An 18,272-nucleotide genomic window follows, 5' to 3' on the forward strand; every position below is an offset into this window, starting at 1 on the left:
ACTGTGTATTGAAACTAGGACACAGCTGAATCTTTGGTAAACACCCAGATGAGTCATGCAGTTATGACTAGTTGGCACTAGGAGAGAGGGGGTATTTCCCCAGGTCATACAAGGCCTGTTAGCCTGCCATTGTTTACAAGAGATTACAATTTTATTTTTAAAACATCCTAATGAATCTAAACTTGAATTCAAATACTAAAGATTAAATATAGATAACATATATATCAAGAATGGATGACAACTTAATCTAGGCCTGCTAAATGACTGATAACAAGATTGTTTAACAGGCTTTAACCGTAGTGTTTTTAAGCCTTTGGCATTTAAATGTATATAACAATACTAAGAGCAATTAAAATAGATCTTACATTTAAACTGTATTTAAAATCAATCATAAAATGTAGATTTGTTTTCTTTTTCCTCTTTTTGTAAGAGATGGTATAACATAAAAAAAACCCAAAGAGATATCAGATAAATAGATATTTAACTAAGCAGAATTCTGAAATCTTAATCAAACCCCCAATAAAATGTTCTATGTATGTAGGCCTATTAAAATATTTTTAGAAAATTTAATCATCCTAAAAATATCTAGCTTCTTCTAGCACCAAATAGCTGCTGTCCCAAAAAGCAAAAATAAACTGTACAAACAAAACAAAAAAGCTGTTTGTTTTTAAATTTGGTAGTTCTAATTACGATCAAAACAATAGTAAGGAATTTTTATGGGTCGAAGCATTGTTTTCCATTACATCGCATATGATTATCCTAAAAAAAATTTTTTTTCGAGAATCAAATGCAGTGTCTAACCACCATTTCAAAAATTCTTAAGACTGTCTATAAATGATTTCACATGTCTGTAAGTGAAGTGGGTTTTACAATTAGGGTTTTTTAGGGGGAATGTGAAACATTATGAAGTTCATTTAGGGGAAGGCTGGTTCTTGATGATGATGTGTAACAAAAAATGGAAAAACTATCTTTAAAAACAAACAACAAATACATGTATAGACCACACTGGATTAAATTATCATGCCTGTCCAGTTATTATTTTTTAAACTACCTGTTCCACTATTTTTTTTAGATAATTATGCCAATCCTAACTGATATACTGCAATCTATGTGATCAATGGGCTGGTTTAGACAAGGTTTGCACCTCATTGTTTGAAACACCTTAAATTTAAGTATATATTTAGTAACTATAATGACACACTCATAATCATAACTCTGTTTCACACAGTGATCCTAACAATAACACAAGTATGTACCCTATCAGTAAGGGTTAAAGTAATGTTAATGGCTTTACCACCTCTCTTTATGAATATGTGGGTATAACTAAACATTATATAACTCAAATGTTAGAGAACCCTAAATGGGGTCATTAAATATTCTAATTCTACTTCCAATGAGCCAAAAAATATTAAAATATTAGGAGTTGTACATAATCATCATACTGCTGTTGCCAGGGTTGGGACTTTTAAGATGGTATGTGATAATGGGGAGGGAGATATAGGTCAGTGTTCAAATAAAGTTTTTAAAAAATGTCCCTACCCCTTTCCCATCCAGAAATTGCATACTGAATATAATGTTTGGCTTCTGTTTTCTAGTATAGGAGCTTATACATGTTTATAATAACTATTAGGTTTAATATTTTATTATTTTTAAAATTTACAATTGTACTTTGTCCTTACATTTATTAAAGATAGCCTATAGGCCTAGTTCTAATTTTAATTTATACTTTATGTTTATAGATAGGCCTAGGCTACTATTTTATAGGCCTAGAATCTAGAACTAGATCTAATCTAGTTTAGTGGTTAGATCTAGGCCTATCCTATAGGCCCTATTTTTATTAAATTATCATAATTTTAATTTATGAATTTGTGTTCATTTTCAATTTTATGAGATCTATGTTTAAGCACTAAAATATAGATCTAGGATTCTAGATCTATTAATTTAAATATGTTATTTTGTTAGCTTACTAAAAAATAATCTATAGGCCTAGATCTAAATCCTAATTGTAGAGATCTCTAGCTAGACTAGATCTCTAATTCTTAACAGTTGGTTGGGCCTAAAATTTAAAATAACCATTTTAGGTTTAGACTTTAGACTTTAACTTTAGAGTTTAGTGCCTACACACTACACTGGTATTTTTATTTTTTAGGCCTTCATCGTTTTAAATAGTAAAATTAAAATTAATCAACTACGATTGTTACTTGTTTATGTTTCTATAGGCCTACTGAACTTGTAACGACCTATTAATTATTAATAAGCCTAGTTATTTAGTTAATAAAGATAGAGCCTAGATTCTAGATCTAGCTGTCTGCTAGTGTTCTAGACGTCTACACACTATGCGTGTTCAAGCAAAATAAATCGAAATTCTGCTCTTCCTGTGTGCTGTCAAAGGTCAAAGTGGGGGAAATCCTTGCCTTAAAATAAACCATGTGTAGACGACATCACTCTATGCGCTCTCTTTAAGTTTTCAAGCTTCCGCTGGCTCAAAATAGTAGTGCCACGTGATCGATGATATCATTTCTATCCAATCAGCATTTAGGAAAATGCTGTAATTCGCTAAACATAGCTAAGTGACTCATCCGTATATAGACCGTTCTTAACGGCATTCTATCATTACAACTTTGATCTCTTCTAGAAACACGTCTTGGTGTGACTAACATCATCGGCTTCCTATCGGAAAGCAGCCGAAACCAAGTGACTCATTATTATTTTTTCAATTGTGCGGCGAGTCAGTTTTGACGCGCGTTTCCTTTTTCAATCTGGATTTACGAACATCTACTTCTAAGTCCAGGATGGAGCATTCGCTTTATTCTGACACGGACGGCCCAGACTCAGCCGTGAAAAAACTAAAGCGGAGTATGACTTTGGACTTTAATTCTAGTTCAGCGACTAAACAGAAAAAGCTTGCAACAGTATTAGCGTCTCCAGATCTTAATATGCTGAAACTGGCCTCGCCTGAGCTCGAAAAGATGATTATTCAAGCAAATGGTATGGTGACAACAACACCAACCCCGACCCAGTTTATATTTCCTAAATTTGTGACCGAGGAACAGGAGGCCTACGCAAGAGGTTTTGTTGACGCTCTCGCCGAACTTCAAAGCAGTGGTGCATTATCGGCAAATCGTACTCAAGAACTTACTCGAACTTTTACTACATTAACAGTACCAACTGCACTCTCACAGAGCGCTACAGTGCCAACATCTGCAGCCGTACCTATTTTTGCATCTGCAAACGAATTGTCAACAACAACATCTTTGCCCGGCGGTCCTATAGGCAGAGGGCCATCTACCGTAAATCCCATAAAAACTGTTATACCAACAGCTAAGGCGAATATACCCGTATCATCTGCTGGAATCGACGCAAGGTTACCGCAAATTAAAGATGAACCACAAACTGTACCGTGTTTAAGTTCTTCACCTCCACTTTCACCAATAAACATGGAATCTCAGGAAAAAATAAAGCTTGAGCGTAAACGAGCACGGAACCGAGTCGCCGCTCGAAAATGTCGCACGCGAAAATTAGAACGAATTTCACGTTTGGAAGATCGTGTAAAAGAACTTAAAGGACAAAATAATGATTTAGTTACAACAGCAACGAGTCTCAGAGATCAGGTGATGAAACTTAAACAACAAATTGTTGAGCATGTAAATAGCGGCTGTCAAATAATGACACAGAACATGGCATTTTGATTAACTCGACACATAGCTCAATATTTGACTATTTGTGAAATAAAAGCAAAACACTACAGCAATTAATTAGGTTTACATTTTTTTGTGCTAATTTTCCCGTGAATTTTTTAATTCATCAAAAAGAATGAGATATTTTTGTTCTTATTTACAAATTAATTACCCATTCAATAATATGGATTAATTTTTGTTTCAGAAACGTGATTATGCCTGATTAGTGATTATGCTTTTGTTTTGGTTTAATATTATTTGTTTTAAAAGCTGAGTTATTTTGTATGGATCTAAAAAAATCTAATCTATTCTAGATCTAGGGCTTAGTCCAAAAAGAAAAGGTAGTTTAATTTTAAAATTTTGGGTGCTTCCACTATTGTTCTGTGTGATTGTGACAGATTTTTTATTATATTATTTTTATAAAATGCACTTCTATTTTATACAGTTGATCCAATATATACAAATTGATGAAGTCATATAGTATGTAGAGCCTACTGTTTTTTTTTTATATTAATTTTGCACAGTGTGACTGTAGGCTTTACTTATTATCTCTGACTAACATCCTAATAGTGCTTGTATAATTTCTGTTGGATGTAATTTTTTCCTTGCATCCTAGTAAACATTAATCCATTCTCTGCCCTGTAAACAAACCCCTGTGAAATCAACGAATTAATACATTTTAATTCCATACTGATATAATAGCGGTAATTTGTAGTCAGGTTGAGAAAAGACAGGCTTGGTTATTTGTTGGGGGTGATATCTCCTTTAATTAATGTACTATGACCCACATATATAGCTGATTCCAGAATATAATTTGCCCTCTCGCTGGTTCAACAGAAAAATTATGATAATAACCTATGCTGCTTAAAGTGTTCAAGTTCATCTTTTATTATGAAACCTTTTGTTTACAAACTATACTATTCTTGTGTGGTGAAACCATCTGTTTAGTTGACCACCACAAGTATAATTCACGCTTGTCTCCCATCTTTTTTCTGCTCTCATGTTGTATAGACTATTGTAAGATACAAGCCTCTCACTATAACATCGGTATTTGTTTATTGGGTTCTTGTTAATGTGTTTTAATGCTTATAATGATTATGTGATATTTTAGACAATTTTTATTGAATGTCATGTTTTTAAATGATGATATAAATACACTGCATAATAATATTCATAACATGATAAACAAGTGTCTGTTGTATATTTCTGTTTTTAATATGCATATGGTTGTGTTTGTATAAAGAAATGCAGTACTTATTGCTCACCAATGCACACTTCAAACTCCATGCTTTATAAGTATGAAGGATTAACTTTTAAAACAACAAAGGTATTTTTCTTGAACTATCCTGGTAGTTTATAATAAAAGTGCTGAGGTTGTTAATGAGATTCAAATCAGCTATTTAAACACCTGATTCCTTTTATCATTAGAAGTATAATAGTAATTAACATTAAAGAAAATGAAAATCTATAATTTATTTTCATGTAGTTTCTGCTAAAGTAATTTAGGTAAATTAAAATAAAGCTTTTATTGCAGTTTTAAGAATAAATAAAATTTAGCAGAAATAATTTATAATATGGCACTACATTAATGGTGACCATTTTTAAGAATGAACCAGAGGATTAATTATAACATCTGGTAGGGATGTTTTCATATGATGTAAAGAAGTCCTTTAAAACCACATTTAGGTGTTTTTATTTGATGGTTCCTTTTTTTTATCCACAAAATGTTCTTATCATATAAATTCAAGTGGTAATGGATATTAGAACATAGCTTTAAACTTTGATAAGTTAAGACTCTATAGCACAGGCAGGACGAAGTCATTTGCAGGAAATTCAAATTAATTTTCCATATAAAAATGTGTAGGCCTTGAGATCTAGGCCTAGGTAAAATTTAAATAAAAGTTCACAATTTTTTTTTTCAAAGTGAAAACAATTTAAAACAAGCACATCATAGCGCCAATGGCTCAATTTCACGAGACAGCCATCATTTCGCGGGTCAGTGAAGGGGAGTTTGTAACACCCCTGCATATGTCACTAAGATAATTTCCACACACTTTTTAAGTACTGACATGAACACAAGGCACTTGCCGTAAGGGCACACGTATAGTTGTCCTGACTAATTTACTGTGTATTCTAATTATCCCCTCTTTGAAACTTTCAAATAAAAAGTTAGTGAAGCACAGTGACAAATTGATTTGCATGGTAGAGTATAACAAAAAGGATTCTAAAAAAACACTTAAAATATCTTAAAGAGTAATGATTCTTTATAGTATAGTGCGTATTAATCAATGATGGTTGGCGTAGCTATCTTACTTCATAGAGTAGCCCTTCATTCTTTGCCTGTTATTTTTCTTCTTTTTGGGATTGTTAGTAATCAGGGTATTCATGCTATTGCTAAGAAAACACTTTAAAATCATTTGCTGATCGATTAACAATTTTCTTCTGATCTTAATTAAATGAGATTTTAAAAATATGTCAACCCTTTATTTAGCAATTAACATCATTTATTTTTAAACAATGTATGCTGGGATCCTCGTAGGCATAGGCCATAGACCGTTCAATTTTTTAAAAAAATCCATTTCCTGCAAGTAAGTTTAGTCAGCTATTTAATAAAGTCTTGGTTATAAAGTTTTTAATCCAGTTTCCTGCAACAAGCTAGTTGAAAAAGTTTTAGTTACAAATGTATTTTTTTTAAACCAAGAAGTGATCCAGGAATAATACGGACATTCTACCCAACAAAACGTTAACAAGTGTCCCTTGCGTTACATATTTCTGTAATTTTCTTTACAAACCATTTTTCAAATAACCATTTAAAGTACAATAACAATTACTTCCAATAACGTTTTTTTTTTTTAAATCAAAGACCGAACCACTTTAAAAAGTCTATGTAAATTGCTCTTCCATTGTTATTCATTTAGGCATAGAATCTAGACTAGATTCCAATCTGAATTTAAGGCGCCTTATGTCCAACTTGCTGATAAGTAGGCTATTCTTTACGACGCTATTATTTACTTAAAATAGATATTAGAAGAGCTTAATACAAAACACCTAGATCTACTTAAAGTGACACTGCCCTCTAAAACTACTAAAAGGCGAGATGGAAAATATAAAATAATTGGAGTTAAAAATTTAATTTCTACCAAACATAACATAAATTACTAATCTACGCCAAAAATTAAATAAGTAGCAGCTAGCAGGCTACATTTTACTGTTGAATACATAAGCCGTCCGTACTAAAAGCTGCTTTTTATTTTTGAATACCAAACACGTGTGTGAAAAATAAAACCAGACTATTATTTTTTTTCCCTCCTAGCTTACAAGCTGTTAGCCTCACCCCGTTCTACTGAGTTCACGTGTTAAGTCAGGTCAACGCCTGTAGCTATAGGCAGCCTACCGCTATTGTCCCATTACACCCGGACACGAAGAAAAGCGAACAAGAGCGGCACCCTGTTTATAGGCAACAGTCTCGAACAACGTAAAGAATAGGAAAATGGAAAGGGAGGGAATCAACGTGCTACAATAAAAGAGAAAAAAAGAGAATGTAGCAGTGACCTAGTTTTATTTTAAATGAAAGCCGCTTTAAAAAAAGAAGAGATAAAATCGATACGCTTGTTTGGGTCTAAGACTCCTTTCAGATTACTGTTGTACGATTTTTGTAACGATTACATTTATTTTTCATGTAACGAGCAGCTTTAACACGATATTTAGTCTTATTTATTATGTAGGACTTCTAAATAAATTAATTAGAATTTAGATTAATAAAATACTTGATTCTTATTGGCTTAAATTGACACGTCATCTACACACACGATAGAACAATCTACACGGCTAGTATTTGGCGGCGTCTAGTTCATTTGATCAGAGGAGGCCTTATTGTTACCGATGTAGATCAAATTTGCACGATTTTTTAAAAAAATACGGTACGAGTCCGACTGAAAGTAAAACGAAATCGTGTTAACTACCGTCAACGTTTGTTAATTAAGTCGCCATAGATATTAAATTGTCACAAAGTATCGAGAAAAAATTATGCGGAGTATCGCGGGGAAAAAAATCAATAGTTACGATCAGTGGGTAGAAATTCCCGCGCGCTCCTATGCTTACAAAATATCAAAACACGGTCGGCTAAAAATACGTCAGTGACTCATCGCAATACGATTTTTTTTTTTTAATATTAAAAAGTCAAGAACTGCCGAAGGTCACTTGGAACTTGTTCAACTACCGTATTTATCGTAATAAACATGGCATTGTTGGCGAGTTTTTAAGGGTCATGTGCAAGCCATTTTTTTGTTAGGAAAACATACAACTGTATTATCAAAAGATTATATATACTTTTTGTCTTAGAAAACAACTGAACTTGGCCTTTTTTATCAACTAGAATCATTTAATTAAATTCTTGATGTGAAACATATTATTAGTTTAAATAATCATTTTTTTTAAAATTCCATTTAGGGCCATGGCCTATGTTTTTTTTTTTTTTCTAGTTGAGAAAGGATTTGTAGAATTGGCATATGGATCTCAAAATGATACATATCTATAAACTATGTATCTATGATGTATAGGCCTATTACATCTTGAAATCATTATGGTGTTTATATATTCGTAAATATGTAAACATAGTATGTATATAGAGTGAGATATATATATATATAGTGGCTATATTTTTGGAAATGTAAAATTTAAAAACATTTTTAAATATTTATAAAAAATGAAAAAAATAATAATAAAAAGTTTGTAAAATTATTATATAACAGACGCAGAACACAAGAAACACTCATCAATTAGAAATTTTATTCTCACACTGAATTTAAAGATGTACAAACTGCACACTTTTTAAACAATAATTATAGACTCTATATAAAATTATATTACCCTAATCATTATAAAATGAGCTATGTCAAATAATGACTTGATTTATTTCAAGTTACAATTACACATTTTAAAATTTGCATGGATTTTAAGAAGTTTATTTACAATACACATGTATATAAAATTAGAATGTTGTTTTTTTTTTCATATTTGTAAAAACTCTTATTAAAGCTTTATTACCTCGGTACTTAAAAACTAGGGAGCAAAGGTGCTCAGGAGAGCAAAGTTTAGGTTTGATAGAACTGTTGCTACTTGAGATTGATTAATTTTTTATAGGAGACTCACTGGCTGTTTGATAATACTTACTATAATATAATACTATTAACATTTCTTTTAGACTACATGCATTAAAACTGAGATCCAGAATATTTGTAGTACGTAAGGTATTAAGAAATATTTTATAACTTATCATAAAAATAGCTCAGCTTGTAGAATAACATTTTAAAAATCTTACTACTAATAATAAGATTTCATAATATATTAAAAACATAAACTTTTAAAGCTTCTTGGTTCATCTAATTGGAATTTTAAATAAAAGTCTTAACAGATGCATTTTATACATAATTTTTTAAAAAGAAACAATCTTTACTGTTACTAAAAATATTTTGTATTTAAATATATTTTAAACTGGGTTTGATGGCTGTAATCAAAACATTACTCAGTTATAAAACAACTAAAAGAAAAACAAATTTAAAATACCTAATTCGAGTTGACTAGCACAACAACTCCTCTTTCTGTACTACCAATTGTGAAAAATATTCAAGAAACTAGTATCTTTTTAAACAAAATGAAATAAAAAACAATAAATGTTAAAATCTTTAGTTCTTTAATTAAAACTTAAAGAACAATAAGAAATACACAAACTGAAAAAAAAAAATTGCTCTTACTGTTAGTATAAAATTCTATTTAGCATACAAAACTAAATAAAATGTTGTTTTTTTCAAATGGAAGAATGCATGAACAGAGCAATAAAAAGTAAATAACTTATTATTAGCAAGAAAATTTGCTAATATAATCCAGAGAACATTTCATCTGTTACACTTACAGAGAGGCTGGCTGGACATGCTTCCAGTGTTACAAGACTTCCCATCATGCAACACAGAAGTGATCCTGTGCTTGTCATCTTCCTTCTTCAGGGGAAGAGCCGAAGTTTACCAAAACATACCTTGCAACACTCTGAAGTAGATTGCCATACCGTTTCCTGTGGCATTCAAAAAAGCGGTTCCCTCTTAAGTCTACTATCTCTAGCATGTTGTTCTTGAGTGCAGAAATTTGTTTTAGCAACAAAACGACAGCTTCAAAAGAAAATTCATTTCTCCTGAAAGTAAATTATTTTTCAAAAATGTTACTCGGAATTGGCAAAAACAAATCAAAATAAAAAATATCAAAAGAATTTGTTTCAATCTTTAAGTAGCTTTAATAACTATTAAAGACTAAGAAGGTAGGCGACATCCACGACTGATAATAAAAAGCATTCTTTTGAGTATAAGTATAAGAAAACTATCTAATTTTTAAAGTTTATCCCTAACTCTCAATGGGGACCCAATGTCACAGAGTTGAGTCAACAGAAACTACAAGAAATAAATTAGGTAGAATCCTTACACCCAGCTGTATATAACTTAAACAGGTTTCAGCTTGTATTTCTTTTATAAGGTATGATTTAACCAGAGGCATATTTTACTCTTGTGATTTGAGGAATTGGGAGGAGGGTGGTTGCTGAATGCATATATAAATATATGGGCTGGGGGGGGGGGTTGCCTTCAAGTCCCTCCCATAGCTATACAAATAAACATTTAAAATAATAAATAATTACAAAATAATAATAAGAGAACAACTTGTAGAATAAAAATAAAAGATTTGTTTACTTGTATGCCTACATTTATCCCCCTTTTTCAAATCCCCAGAGCTACTATAATTCAAGAAAAGTTAATTAAAATAAATGTTTATACAAATTGTTGCATAAAGAGATATTTTATAAATGTTAAGCTCACCGTCATCTTTAACATTAGAGGGTTTTAAAAATGTAATTTTATTAAACAAAACTCACTTCAGTGAAAGTTCTTTAACTTGAGTTTTATCAACAATATCTGTTAGAAAAGGAATAGCACTTTCACCTGTATTTAAAAAGAAAGAAAAAAAATTGTTATAATTATGTATTTAAATTTAAGAGGCATTTTTAAGAAAATAAACATTAAAATGTGTTATTTAAAAACATACTTTAGGGCCAGTTAGTTATTGAACTTAACATGTTGCAAATTACAGCTGATTTCAGTACAAAAGGAAAAAAATAATTTTTAACACATAAATGTTCTATTTTTTTCGTTTTATTAACAATATAATTTGGCCAGGGTATAATTGCACTCCTAAGAAGAATGTAAAAAATAAGTGATGATAAAAGGCAAATACATTAGGAAAATAATTTTAAGCTGTTACAAACCAAAATTATTCTCTGACAAGTCCAAATACTTGATATTCTTGCATTTTGATATTGCATCTAAAACATCTGTAAAAGAAAAAGATTTATTTAAATAATTATAAATGCTTTCCCTTGATGTAAATAGCTTCCATACTTCCACTTGATGTAAATAGCCACCATACTCCCACTTGATGTAAATAGCCACCACACTCCCACTTACTCTATGTATAGTTAAAAAAATGTTTACCTGTGAATCTTACAGCATTTGGAGAATTCAGACAAGTTTTCAGACACAGGCTGTGTAATGAAGAGGAAACTGAGAGCAGCAATGAAGACAAAGCATTGCAGCTTGCTGAGCTTAACAGTGACCAGTCTTCTAATATTAGCATGTTTAACTGCCGATCTGTTCAAACAATGGGTGGAAAAAAAAATCTTTAATTAGTTTACAAGTATTGTTTGCTCTGTTGCTGTGCAACTTTTGTCTTTATAAAAAAATCCCCTCTGCAAAATGTGTTTTTGCAACTGTGTTTCAATAATATTGTAAATCACAACTGTTTTTAGTCTTTCCTACTAATCGTACCCAACAAATCAGTTTTTTGCTTACATAAACATGTTGCAAACATAAATGAAACTAATTAATCTAGAAAAATCTTAAAACTGACAACAAAATTAAATCAATAGTACTTATGAAAATGTAGCAAATTGAGTTTTTTAAAATAATTTCATTGTAAGTTTTGAATTAAATAACATTAGGATTAAACGACATTGTCTCAGAAGTTCGAACGAGGAGATGGAGATGGCTGGGCCATGTCCTATGCATGAGCAAAAAAAGAAGTGGAACACACCCGGAAAGAGAAATAGAGGAAGACCACTGGGAACATGGAGGAGGGAGATGGAAGAAGAAGTACAGGCTACTGGCAAAACCTGGCATGAACTAAAGTGGCTCGCCCAGGACAGGGTGGAATGGCAGAGATTTGTTGCTGCCCTATACTCCACAGGGAGTGATGAGGATTAAGTAAGTAAGTAACCACACATTAACAAATACTGAAGTCTTACTTACTTTTAGACCTGAGATAGCTTAAATGATACTGTATGAAAAGCCTAGAAATGCTGTTACTGAAGCACACATTTATCAATGCTGAATCTCTTAAGACATATCCCAAAAGAATACATTCTGTTTTGACTCCTAGGGTACTGTGAAAGATCTCCAATAATTTTGTTCCAGTAAAATCTACATAGAAATGTTTTCCAAACAATTAATTGGACTAAAAACAATGATGTAAAAACTATAAATATATTTATGATTTCTGGACTTCTCATACTTAAAAACATTGGTTTGTACTTCATGAAGTCAGGATTTTTAAAATTGTTAATAAATGTCTAATATTGTAACAATTTTTATTGGATATAAAAGTGATTTTTGTACAAGGAAATATGTGAATACCTCTGCATTTTGCGATTCTCTCTGATTCAAACTGCTTCACAAATATTTCAACTTCTTCTTCACCTAAAGCAATAAAACATACCATACAAAACATATATTTCATCCTGTTTAAAAATATATAAAATGTATTTAAATTGAAAATTTAACATGTTTTATCCTGTGGTTAAATTTCTATTTATCTATTTAAATGTTAGGATAACATCTAACTAAAATTTGAATTGCAAATTTAAAAAAAACTGCTTGATTTAATATGAGATGTTTATAAGTATTCAAAAGAACCTTACTTTTCCCACGAAGATGATCTGTAACAAGTAATTCTGCTATGCTGTCAACTTTTTCTTGTATGCTTACAAACATCAGCTTATCCAAAGGGTTAGAATTTCTTAGGGAAAAAAGTTCTTTAATTAGTCTTAGCTTCTTATGTGGTGTATAAGCAATTATTTTAATGATTAGAAAAAGTTTTGATTCATAGCAAAAAATTATTGATAATGCTGTAATACTAAAGAATAAAAAGTTCAGTCCATTTTAAATAAATTATAAATAAACTAAAAGTCAAATGTTCGATGGTACACTATACACAGTCATAACTAAAATGTAAGTTAAATCCTAGGTTCAGTTCACCAAGACACTGGTGAGTTCAACCATACCTGATTAGAGTCAAAAAAGGTTAATGTGGCTGGGCAGTGCTAACTAAATAATCTTTTCCAATGCATAAAGTCACAGAAATGGGCGAATTCAACTTCCTCTGTTCTATCAACCATATGAATAAAAACATGGTACTGAACTCTACTTAACATAAAACTGACTGTTAAACAGGGCACCAACCTGCTAGTTGCCACTGTACTCAAGATGTCATCCATAACAGACGGTGAGAAATCAGCAGAAGATAACGTGAAACATTTGAACTGTGGACGTGTGAGCAGATTACAGATTCCTTCCACTAGTTTAGGATGTAAGTCAGGTACTGAAAAAATTGTTTTCAATCACACAAAATTATTCTTTTTTTTTTACACTTCTTTTTAGAAAAGCCACTCTGAATTTTTTGTTTCATTGTAATACAGAGTGGTAATAATATATATAGTTGTTTTTTTACAATTTTGCCTTTATTTATAAAAGACTGATTTATAAATCATACTAATACATAATCTAAGTACAATTTTAAGCAATTACTGTTTCATAAAAAAAAAAACACTAATTAAAGTCTCAAATTGGTAGCAAAATTATAAAACATTTAAAACTTACCCCCTAAATGCAGTTCCCTCAGAGAGAGCCAGTACCTCAGATGGTGATTCAACACTGAGACATACAGTTGCTTTTCTACTAAATTGGTGAACTTAAGATCTCCTTTCAACATCCCATCATTGCTGTCACTGATTTTTAAAAAAATGTGTTAAATAAGTCTTTAGATGGCGGCATATAACAAATGAAACAATGTTAAGAAATAAATAGTAAATTAATTGAACCTCATCGTAAAGCAAATCAAGTTATTGATGGACACAGAAAACTGATACAAACCAGCAGTATAATTGACAACAAAGAGTACAAAACTAAAGTGATATTAAAATTTCATTTTAACTATTAGTTAACTTACAAAAACTTTGGTTCTTCCTGAACATGGTTAAATTTAAATCATTAGACTTTTGGTATTAAATAGAGAAAATGTACTAAATTAGATCTTCTTCTTCGTTCTTAATTCAGTATATTAATAAAATAAACTAAATAAACTAAATTAGATGAGCAGTTAGGCCTTGAACAAATAATAATATTTTTTCGTTCTTAATTGTACTGTTGGGATTTAAGTATTAAGTGTAAACATGTTATGCGCCATAAAAGCTGTTGACTTCTATTTGCTTTTCTTTCTGGAATTGCTTCCATAGCCTTTGTCCAACCAAGAACAAACTACATAGCAGCAGTTGTTTGATTTTAGAGTTTTCTCTCGTATGGGTTGCTGTCCCCAACAATCAAGCCCCATCTGCCAGGAATTACTTTAACAAAAATTAGTAAATTGCCTTTAAAATTAATATTGTCAAATGATGTCCTTGAATTCTGATTTTAAGTTACAAGCCTAACAAATCTGCACCATACAGAGAAACATTGAATGAAAACATTCTCACTATTTAGAAGGAGGAGATGGCGTGCCAAACAACACTGCATCATCCATGAGGTCAAACTCAGCATCAACTGGTGTGCTTTTAGGGAGAAACAAATATATAAACAGGTTAATAAATACTGACACAGTTAAAAGAGTACGGTAACATACAGTTAATATTTTTTTTAAAATGTCGAACTTAAAATTAAAAAAACATCTGTACTTTGAATAGCTAAAAAATGTAAAGTAAATAAGAAATAAAAATTAAAGCAACATTTCCAAAATTAAAGCCAGTAAATCCGAAAATCTAAAAAGTAATATCTTTGAAAAAATTAAATATAGGCTATTGTGTTTTTAAATTGTTCATGAATATGGTCATCTTACTTGAATAGATCCTGCTCAATAGACTGGTATTCAGCTGGTTGTTCTGCCCTTTCTCTAGCACTCTGGACAATACTTTCATTGACAACAGCATGAAGAATTTCTTTTTCCCTCCTTCCTTCAGCTGTTGTGTAATAACTTACTACACCACTGCATATTGTCAATAGGGAGTCAAAGTAGAGCAAATCATTTTTCCTTATTACATTAATGCAGATTCGTTCCAGTTTCTTCACCTTTTCTTTGAGTGTCTTTATAAAGCTAATCAGGGCCACTGAACTTTTCAAGATAAGGGAGATCACCAGTACTGATTCACAAAAACCATTTAAAATATCTTCAAATTTCTTATTGAGTAAAAACTTGCATAGTTTGTTGTCAACTGTTATGAAAATAATATGCCGGGCTGCCAAAGCAGCAAGTTTTTCCACCATGTCGTCGGACTCAAGCACTCTTTGTTTAATTTTATCTCGATGCTTTGTGTTGATTGGACAAAATAAATCCAGCAGGTAAGGGTGGAGTTCGACCAATCGTTTTTGTACTTCTGCAAAGAAAATGGTATACCAGAAACTTAAATATGATGAAATAAAGATGTTACAATGGTTTTTATAAGCTTTTAGTATTTATTTTTTTGTTAGAGGTTATTATTAGTATTACAATTACATGATTAGTAAGTCAGATGACACTTGACACTATGAAATCATAAAATTTAAAATTAATTTTTTTAAATATTAAACAAGATTACAGACACTGAGATTCCACCAAATACACTTAATATTTTGTTAAAATTTGCAAATGTTAGCAAATAACACAATGACCTTTAGTCAGCTCCTCTCGTTTGTCATACTCTTCTATGAGTTGAACTATAGCTCTTCTGTACAGAAGTCGAGATAGACCCCATCCCCAGCCATCACAAGGAAATAGATCTAACAAATGTGGACAAGTTGTTGACTTTATTGGATAGGTTTCATTATTTGCAAACAATATTCTTTGCAGCTTGTATAAAGCCGTCTGTGTATCAATGCCTGCAGGATAAATAGAGAAAAAGATAATAAAATCCTGTTCCTTTTATCAGTCTTAAACCTGTAATATTATTTCTTGGTTTAGTAAATGAAGCTTGTTTTACCTTGCTTTTGGAGGATTCTCTCATATCTGAGTAGATCAAACATGGACAGATGTTCCACAAGTAAACCGAGACATGGGCGATTCAGTTCTGATAAACATAACATAATGGGGCAACATTTTCATTATTGTACAACTACTTTTAACAAAATTGTATTTATTGTTACCAGATTAACTTGAGTTGTATTATAAATTAAATTTGCCTTTACTTTACTGACCTTCTAATAAATTTTCTGGGATCTTATCTGCACACAAACTAATGGCTCTGCAGCACTGTTCTTGTAGAGGTGATGGTGATACTAAATTTCCTGGTGCCATTCTGTAAGAAATACTAAAATAATTCTTTGATGTTCTATGGCTGCTAGCAAGGCAATACAATAGTGCTACACAATTTTTTCCTAACAGTAATGCTGAGAGGGGTTTTCAATTGCTATATCAGCAAAAAAAAATTCTATACTGGCTTGCCAGTCTTCTTCTCTTCTTCTGGTTATGCGCCATTGAGGCCATTGACTCCGATTTCAGCCTTCTTTTCTTTTTGGATTTGCTTCCATAGCCTTTGTCCAACCAAGAACAAACTACAAGGCAGCAGTTGTTTTATTTTGGAGTTGTCTCTCCTAGAAGAGTGGCTGTCCCCAGCTAACGAGCCTCATCTGCCCGGGGGTTTGAACTCGAGACTATTCGGTTTAGCAACCATGAGCTTTACCGACTCGACCTTTGGCTTGCCATTTTTGTTGGGGGAACGGGTCTGAAAAAACTGTTTTTTGTTCAAGGTAGTTATCCAGAATGCCTCCCATGAACATTATGGTGTCTACATTTGTTTTTAAAAGCACCCTATATTAACGACACAGTGGGCCAATACATTTGATTACTAAACTGAACCAGGGATTGCCCTTGGTGCCCCTGAGGTAGTTTAAACAGTGGCCCCAGAAAGCGCACCTGGTGTTCTACCTCACTATTGGAGGGTGATTAACTGAAGGCTTTCATACAGCATGCCACTGAGTGTCTAGGCAGTAGTGTGGACAAACCTGGGGCCCCAACAGCTAAGTTCTAAGAAATATTTAATATGCACTGGCATTTTTTACATTAAGGCTTAAGGCAAGGTCACAAATCTAAAAATACATGACTGATAATGTGTTGATAAATTTTAAAAACCCTTGTAAAATATTTTGACACTCAGGTGCGCAGTACTAGATCTAGACGGCAACAAATGCATGATGATGATCAAATTTGTAACTTTTTAAGTTTTTAGGTAGGCCTAAGCCTATAGTATATAGTATATAAGCCAAGCTAATGAGTTATGATCTTAAAAACCTAAACAATACAAACTCTATCTTGATTTATAGAGCATCTAATAGTTTAATATTATCAATATTCCTAATAAAAACATGAACAAATATCGGTTCCTCAATCAGTAACATGCCGGCTGACTTTATCACCAGAGTACCAGAGTTACCTGACTTTCTTGTTTTATTAGCGCAGGCTATAAAAAAGAAGTTACACGACGAAGTAAAGAAAATAAAGCGGTAATCTATCGTTTTAGGTACGTAAAATCGCCCGCGACTAGTAATGTGAAAGACAGGTGACTCCTTGAATTTTAATAATTATTTCACATTTTGAGGAGGATATATGTTTTGAAAAATACAAAAATGATTCCTTGTTTCATTTATGTACCTGTTTTTAAACAACTGAATTGAAACTTTTCAGTAATAAATGAAGACTAGCGATGTTTCCAACAGATGCAACCATGCTCATTTACTATAGCAGCCATCTTGTTTAAGTTCTTTTTTTGCAAACTTAAAGCGCCAGATTCAGGGGAAGGCAACTCTATTTTACAAATGGCTGCTGTTTATATAGGAAATCTTGCTCGCAAACACTGCTATTTAAAGTTAATTTCTGGTCTATATTGATATATTTAGCCATTGATTTAGGTTTATTATTCATTTATCTATAATATTTGACACAAATATATCACAATATACTTCTATTAAAGCCTTGACAGTGAGGCAACTTTTTCGCGCATTTCTAGCCGCGGGCGATTTTACGTACCCAAAACGATAGATTACCAATAAACTGAATAAAGCAATTCAATGAAAAGTGTTTAAAATATCACATAATCAGCATTTTCATAATGAGCATTTTCACACAGATCTCTAGATATATAGTCTACAGTGTCTGTGAGTTTACTACTGTAGTCCCTACCTAATATCGTAAAGTTTGTGTTGAGATTATGAACCAGACAATAATAAACACATCATTGAGATCATTTTGTTGGTTGTTGGCCTA

General features: G+C 31.7%; 2 protein-coding genes across 3 annotated transcripts; one reads left to right on the forward strand and one right to left on the reverse strand.

Moving 5' to 3' along the window:
• The first annotated feature begins 2,580 nt into the window (after nt 1–2,580).
• On the forward strand, nt 2,581–3,710 carry LOC131931363 (transcription factor Jun-like). Its single transcript, XM_059288150.1, has one exon. It carries the CDS (start codon nt 2,793–2,795, stop codon nt 3,687–3,689), a length of 897 nt encoding a protein of 298 aa, XP_059144133.1. The 5' UTR covers nt 2,581–2,792; the 3' UTR covers nt 3,690–3,710.
• A 4,746-nt stretch (nt 3,711–8,456) lies between these two features.
• LOC131931366 (uncharacterized) lies at nt 8,457–18,265 on the reverse strand. 2 transcript variants are annotated; one of them, XM_059288156.1, is made up of 15 exons: nt 18,189–18,265; nt 16,208–16,308; nt 15,994–16,080; nt 15,686–15,892; nt 14,877–15,411; nt 14,518–14,592; nt 13,646–13,773; nt 13,229–13,367; nt 12,688–12,785; nt 12,404–12,466; nt 12,020–12,190; nt 11,207–11,362; nt 10,981–11,046; nt 10,591–10,657; nt 8,457–9,861 (listed from the first exon to the last, which is right to left on the reverse strand). In XM_059288156.1, the coding sequence occupies exons 2-15, from the start codon at nt 16,305–16,307 to the stop codon at nt 9,663–9,665; spliced, it is 2,091 nt and encodes a 696-aa protein (XP_059144139.1). In that variant the 5' UTR covers nt 16,308; nt 18,189–18,265; the 3' UTR covers nt 8,457–9,662. The 2 variants fall into 2 exon arrangements, with proteins under 2 accessions (XP_059144139.1, XP_059144140.1); XM_059288157.1 differs by lacking the exon at nt 18,189–18,265 and adding an exon at nt 17,443–17,483.
• Nucleotides 18,266–18,272: the final 7 nt, after the last annotated feature.

The sequence above is a fragment of the Physella acuta genome, unplaced genomic scaffold (assembly GCF_028476545.2).
Source record: "Physella acuta isolate Inbredline_101_S28 unplaced genomic scaffold, ASM2847654v3 ptg001950l, whole genome shotgun sequence".
In the NCBI taxonomy this organism is placed as follows: Eukaryota; Metazoa; Mollusca; class Gastropoda; family Physidae; genus Physella; species Physella acuta.